General features: G+C 45.9%; 1 protein-coding gene across 1 annotated transcript; it reads left to right on the top strand.

Annotated features, from left to right (window-relative positions):
* The first annotated feature begins 3,023 nt into the window (after positions 1 to 3,023).
* LOC143817732 (uncharacterized) lies at positions 3,024 to 6,820 on the top strand. The gene is made up of 2 exons (XM_077299218.1): positions 3,024 to 3,720; positions 5,613 to 6,820. The coding sequence occupies exons 1-2, from the start codon at positions 3,024 to 3,026 to the stop codon at positions 6,602 to 6,604; spliced, it is 1,689 nt and encodes a 562-aa protein (XP_077155333.1). The 3' UTR covers positions 6,605 to 6,820.
* The last annotated feature ends 715 nt before the right edge of the window (positions 6,821 to 7,535 follow it).

Raw genomic sequence — 7,535 nt, 5'->3', positions numbered from 1 at the left:
TGTGTTAATGCTGGCAGCAGCCATTTTGTGGATGGCAAATGTAATTCTGACAGCAGCCATTTTGTGGATGGCAAATGTGTTAATGCTGGCAGCAGCCATTTTGTGGATGGCAAATGTGCTGCTCCTGGTGGTGAACATCTCAGACTAAGGCTACACACATCACCAAATCCTTGTTACCCAATAATGACCACTAACAGCCAATACTATATTCCTTCAGGAAGTGAACAGGCTTTACCCATGTTTCCTGTTATGATCCTAGTGGCTGAGGATCACAAAATGGACTAGCTAAGTTTATGAACATAGACACGAGCTCTAGGGAGGTGGTAACTGGACTGACCGCAAACCTGATCCTAACCAACACACTAAAGGAAGCCGGTGAACGTGCCTAAAATCCTGGACGTCTCGACGCAGCCTGAGAATCTATCTACTCCTGGAGGGAAAGTAAGACCTCACTTGCCTCAAGAGAAATCACCCCAAAGATATAGGAAGCCCCCAACAAATAATAACGGTGAGGTAAGGGGAAAACACAAACGTAGAAATGAGAACAGATTAAGCAAATGAGGCCCGCTAATACTAGATAGCAGAAGACAGATAGGGAACTGTGCGGTCAGTAAAAAACCCTATGCAAAATATCCACGCTGAGAAATACAAGAACCCCCACACCAACTAACGGTGTGAGGGGAGAAACTCAGCCCCCTAGAGCTACCTTCAAGCAAGGAAATCACATATTAGCAAGCTGGACAAAAATAAACCAAGAAACATGTGACCACTGATGGTCAAAAAATGAACCAAGCAAAACTTAGCTTCTCTTGAAGAGACTGATAACGAAGGACTGCAGGAGAGCTCCAAAATAGCACTGAAGACATTGACAGCAGGCAACAACTGAGAGTCCAGGTGAACTAAATAGGAAACCAGCTAAGAGATAACGAGACAGCTGATCCTGCCTCAGACCTGCAGAATGACAAAAAGAACCACCAGAGGGAGCCCAAAGACAGCACTCACAAAGTACCAGTTGTGACCACAAGAGGGAGCCCAAAAACAGAGTTCACAACAGTTTCCTATCTCAGTGGTTTCCAATGGGGCACCAACCCTTTCCCCTATCACTCCTGTCGTGAATCCAGCAATACTCCCACCTGGATTGTCCACGGGGCACCGACCCTTTCTACTGTCACTTCCACTGCCAATTTAGCTGCACACCCACATGAGATGCTCCAAGCAACGGCCTCTCCTCCCAATGCTTCCACTACAACAGCACTCTCACACAGTCTACCTAACCCTATACCTAGTACCTCACAGGCAGTCTCGCAGCCAAGTGCACACCTGTATGGGACAGTGGCAACTGTAACAAGGGGGGCTCAATCTGGGAGGGGGATACCAATAGCACAGGAAGCACAAAGGGGAGGGAATGTTGGCAACCTATTTTTGAAAAGGAACTTCCTGAGGGACCCTTGTTAGTGGTGGGAAAGGGTGACATAACAATGGAGACAGACGCTATTGTTAATGCTGCCAATTCTCGGTTAGAGCACAATGGATGTGTAGCTAGAGCTATAGTGGAAGCAGGAGGGGCGACTATTCAAGCTGACAGTCGAATCATTGTTGAGTCACGTGGTCAGATAGCTGTTGGGGAGATAGCGGTGATTAAAGCTGGCAATCTTCCATGTAGAATGATCATACACGCTGTGACCCCTACTTATGACCCTATTCATCCAGACGTTAGTGCTCAACAAATTCGTGCAGCAATAACTCGCATTTTAGAGTATGCAAATATTAGTGAGCACATTGAGACCTTGACAATTCCCGCCATTGGTGTTGGCATTTTCGGTTTCCCTGTTCATGCATGTACAAGGGAAATCGTTGAAATTATAATAAACAAGTGTAGCCCCCCAAGCATTTGCTGCCTCTCTGAAATCAGGTTAATTAGTAATGAGGACAGGATTGTTAAAACTTTTAAGACTGCCTGCATCACCTGGACCCCACACCATGATACTGGAGCTGCCCAAATAGAGCCCCTCATTCCAGGACTGTTACCTCCTCCTGCTCCTCATAAACAAGGGATTACATCTGTACTCCCGGTGCCATCTCTACTCCCGCCTCAGGTGCCACCACCAACAGTGCCGATGCTCATGTCTGAAGAGCCCACCCTCTATGTCAAGTTTACACCCCAGCAAGCTGCTACTCTGTTGAACCAGCTTCCAGATCCAGAAAAACAGCCGATGCCTTTCTACAGAAGCATTCTTCAAATCCAAAGGAATTACTCAGCCACGTGGCAAGATCTCATTTTCCTGGCAAATCTTAAAGCGGGCGATGCATATTGGTCTGTTATGGAGGCCGCATTCAATGATGCCTCACTTGCCAGTGACACCACATGGGACTCTGGTATTTTATTCTGCCAACAACTTAAGACATCGGCCTCGGATAAGTTGGCTGATCAGTAAACATCTTTCAAGGATGTCACGCAGGAACCAGGGGAATCGGTGGAGAGATATCATGCTTGCTTAGCCCAAATGTTTAATGACCTTGGCTTCAGTAACCAGATAAAAGTTCAACGGACACTGCTCGTCTCCTCCTTTGTTGAAGGCTTTCGAGAAGCCCTGAGGAAGCAATTTCAAGCAATCAGACCTGAATATGCTACATTGGATCCTAAGGATGATTTAACAATAGCTAAGGGATTCGAAAAAACACTCCCTGAGAAATCGATAACCTCGAACAAAAAGACCCATATTCTATGGACTGATGTGCAATATCAAAACCAGCAACTTCTACCACCTCATAGCAAAGACGTCTGCTTCAATTGTGGCAAGCCAGGTCACCGAAAATGAGATTGTAGGGTCCCTTTTCCAAGACGCAGATTCAGGAATTACAACGAGGATAATCGCAGATTCAACTATCCTTGTTACAATGACCAATACTACGAACGACCACTAGAAGCTCAGATGCATCCCGATGTCAATCACACCGCAGTTCTGATGGATCTAAGTACCCGATAGGACAAGGGCAAGCCTGTGTCCACTACTTTGGCTTCTATGTCTGGTCCTATAGACAATGTAACGATCAACGTTCAAGGCAAACCCTTACCGTTTCTTGTGGATACAGGTGCAGCCAGAAGTGTTATCAGATTACAGGACCTGCCTTTTCCCGATCTGATATCCACTGAAGCCGTGACATGCGTGGGAGTGGATGGCAAGCCTACTTCTAACAAGTTCACCAGTAAGATACAGGTTGGACCATACGAAGATGTGTTTATGCATCTAGTGGTGTCCCCCACTTGTCCTACCAACCTTCTGGGAGCAGACCTTCTCCAAAAGCTGAGAGCAACTATAGCCTATTCATCAGATGGTCTCACCATCACTGACCCGCTCAATCCGAGCGAAGAGTGTCAACTTCAAGCTGCACCTCTGCTTATGATGATGGATGAAGCTGCTAAAACATTTTCGAGTGTTCCGCCAGAAGTGATGTCACAAGTTCCATCTACTCTATGGTCTACTGGCCCTGAAGATATTAGACGTCTTGCTGTGCCCCCGGTGCGGGTCATTCTTAAACCTGGAGCTCAGCTCCCAAGGGTGCCCCAATATCCACTCAAATCTGTCCAGAAAGAGTCTTTGGCCACTCAAATCAAGACTCTCTTGGAGAACGGGGCACTAGTCAAATGTAACTCTCCCTGTAACACACCTTTGTTTCCAGTAAAGAAGAGGACATTAAAAGGAGAAGCTCCAAAGTATCGTATGGTTCAAGATCTCTGGGTTATTAACGCAGCAACTGTACTAGAAAGTCCAATTGTGCCCAATCCACATACATTGCTGTCGGAAATACCATCAGATGCAGAACATTTCACTGTCATAGACCTGGCCAATGCTTTCTTCAGCATACCACTGCATCCAGAAGATTGGTACCTGTTTGCTTTCACTTACAGAGGATCACAATATACCTGGACGGTCTTACCACAAGGAGCACAGAACTCACCAAGTCATTTCTCTCAGGCCCTTGCCACTTGTCTACAGCCGTGGAGAGAGATTAACCATCAAGTCGTCCTCCTTCAATATGTGGATGATCTCCTACTATGCTGTCCTAATCAGGCAACCGCTGAAGAGTCAAGTCTCAGTCGTCTTCTTCATCTTGCACAACAAAACTGTAAGGTGTCCCCCAACAAAGTCCAGTGGTGTCAGCCTAAAGTCGTGCTTTTAGGCCACGGTCTCTCTCCAAAATTGAAACACCTAACGGATGAAAGGAAGCTTGCTGTTAAGACCGTTCCTCTACCAAAAGGACCTAAGCAGTCACAAGCTTTTTTAGGACTTATTACATATTGTCGCCAATGGATTCCAGACTCTTCCAAGCTGATGCAACCATTGTACGATGACCTTAAGATGTCAGCGTTTCCACTATGTCCCAAATCTGTTGAAGCCTTCTACGCTATTAAACAGGCCATACAGTCTGCACCAGCTCTTGGAATCCCAAATTATCAACTACCTTTTTACTTGTTTGTCAGTGAAGTAGCAGGACATGCTTCCGGAGTCCTAGCACAAAAACATGGGGGAAGAACAAGACCAATCGGCTATTACTCTGCCCGCCTGGACTCTGTGTCTCAAGCTTCCCCGACTTGCCTCAGAGCCGTTCATGCTGCACATGCTTCTGGACAAAACTTCTGATATCATCTTAGGACATCCGGTTCTCTTAATGGCTCCACACGACATAAAAGCTATTCTAGGCCAGACTCAACCTAAACACCTGTCGCTACAGCGTCAGATGAGACTCCAATGTTCCCTCTTGATTCCGGATAATGTCACTCTTGTCCGCTGCACCATCCTCAACCCGTCCACGCTGCTTCCTCTTTCCAGGGGGGATGTGGATGATGATACTGATGCTCTCGGAGAAGATGCCTCTACACACTCAGAGGATCATGACTGTCTCGAACAAATGCAGGAAGAAGCAGCCTCCAAGAAAAACGTGTCTGAAGACCCACTCCCACATGCTGACCTCACGTTCTTCACTGATGGTTCCAGATTTGCAGATGAAACAGGAAGATTCCATATGGGATATGCCGTGGCTATACATGACCAAGTCATCTCAGCTGGATCGCTACCACCGCACATGTCTGCACAAGAAGTTGAACTTAAAGCTTTGATGTTGGCTTGTCAGGAAGCGACAGAGAAGGTGGTCAACATCTACACGGATTCAAGATACGCTTTTGGAGTGGCTCATGACTTCGGCAGTATCTGGGCAGCCAGAGGATACCTAACGTCCAGTGGAGCTCCTGTAAAACATGCTGCTATCATACAAGAAGTTGTGGCCGCTCTAGATCTACCTTTGGAGTTTGCAGTGATCAAGATCAAAGCTCACGGGAGATTGGATTCTCCAGAAGCAAGGGGGAACTTCTTTGCTGACAAAACAGCAAAAACCTATGCTGTGGATCCATATGGGAAAGAGAAAGCAGCGGTGTACGTGTCACAAGACACTGAAGAAGGGACTAAAGGCTCTCTTATGAGGATCATCCATCTACATCAAGACATCAGATGATGAAAAGAAGTCATGGCAAGAAGGAGGAGCTAAAAAGGATGAAGATGGAGTCTGGAGGATGAACAAAAAGGTCTGTCTACCCCGTATTCTGTACCCCTCAGTGACAGAATGGGCACACGGTATCACCCACAGAGGCAAGAATCAGATGAATGACCTAATTTGGAAGACTTATATGGCACCTGGAATCTCTACTGTCACCCAAAAATATTGCAAATCCTGCCTTGTGTGTGCAACATGCAATCCAGCACCGCCTCAGAAAGTTACTCAGAAACATTTGGCTAAACCACTTTATCCCTTTCAGAGGATTCAGATTGATCACATTCAAATGCCAAAAGTAGGGAAGTACGAGTATGTACTGGTAGTGACTGACATGTTCTCAGGATGGCCTGAAGCCTATCCAGTAACAAACATGACTGCCAGAGTGACTGTTAAGAGACTGATGACTGAAGTAGTATGCAGATATGGGGTCCCAGAGGTAATTGAGAGTGACCAAGGACCTGCGTTCACTGCAGCACTGACTAAGGAACTATGGACATTGGTGGGAGCGGATTTGGGTTTACATACTCCATATCACCCCCAGAGCAGTGGGAAAGTAGAAAGATTGAATGGCACCTTGAAAAATAAAATACTGAAAGCCAGTCAGGAGGTCAGACTTCCTTGGACAGACATTTTGCCCATTGACTTATACTCAGTCAGAAACACTCCAAGGGGTCCCACTAAACTCACACCATACGAGATTCTTTTTGGGGGGCCTCCAAGGTTGGGTCAATATTTTCCACAACAGCTAGCCTTAGGAAGTGATACTCTGGTAAAATATGTCATTGCCCTTACTAAAGAACTGTCAGTAACACATGCACGAGTTTTATCATCCATTCCAGATCCAGATTCCAGTGAAGGTACCCATACTTTCCAACCTGGTGACTACGTGCTGGTTAAGAAGTTCGTCAGAAAGACTTCCCTGGAGTTGAGATTTGAGGGTCCCTACCAAGTGCTTCTGACAACTCCTACTTCAGTCAAACTTGAAGGAAGACCGACGTTGATACACGCCTCTCACTGCAAGAAGTTCGTGCCTCCGTCAGAACCTTCTACATAATGTTGCATATCCTTTACTTTGTGTGTTGTGCCATTCTATACTCCTTTGTAGGAGCACAACAGGTCGCAATCACCCAAACTGGGGGGGTGATCACATTCTGGTATAATACTACTGCACACGTTGCTTCTTTTAAATTTGATTATTGTGATGTAGTACAGTGTGACACTAAGTTGGTTTCCTCACTTTCCACAATGAGTCAACCGGCACAGCTGAGATCAGGACAACAATATATATGTGTTACAGGTGATGGATGGGGACGAACTTGTAGTTCATGGAGGGCGGTCAGGTGGAACACTGGTGAAGATTGGGGGTATAGACCAAACACAGCCTCAAGAAAACAGGACTCACAGGGTAAATCCCTACTCACTAGGATGACACTCTCCCGTACAAAAGTCCTCAAGCCCTGAGATACCATTGGCCAATGCAACCCTTTAGTCCTCAACCTGGAGAACCCTCAACCTGGCGATAATGGCACCTATCTGCTGGGTACATATGTAAATGGTGTGTGTGCCAGTTGTGCCCATCTAGGTCAATTCACATTAGCAGATATAAAAGAAATGTCCCCAAAAGATAAAAATAAGCATTCAAACCCTCTAATGTTCCGTATCCAAAAACTTAACAAGAGGACAGCCATTGCAAACCCCACATTTGAAGACATTCTTGCCAGTGAAACAGGATACACTGAGACCAACTTATGGTTGGAGTGGATGAAATATACAGCCAATCAATATAATAAATCCAATTGCTTTGTCTGTGCAGGAGCGAGACCCCACTTAGGATCTGTCCCTCTAGACTTACCCCCAGATGTGGAAAAATGTTTCCTGAGTCTGTTTACTAACAAATCCCTTGATGAAACAAATTGCGAAAACTGGAAAAAGGAGTATCCCATAGTCACAAAAACACCTAATCCAGGTGACGACATCACCATATA

This window comes from Ranitomeya variabilis, chromosome 3 (assembly GCF_051348905.1).
Source record: "Ranitomeya variabilis isolate aRanVar5 chromosome 3, aRanVar5.hap1, whole genome shotgun sequence".
Taxonomy (NCBI): Eukaryota; Metazoa; Chordata; class Amphibia; order Anura; family Dendrobatidae; genus Ranitomeya; species Ranitomeya variabilis.
This window is presented reverse-complemented; position numbering and strand designations above follow the sequence as displayed.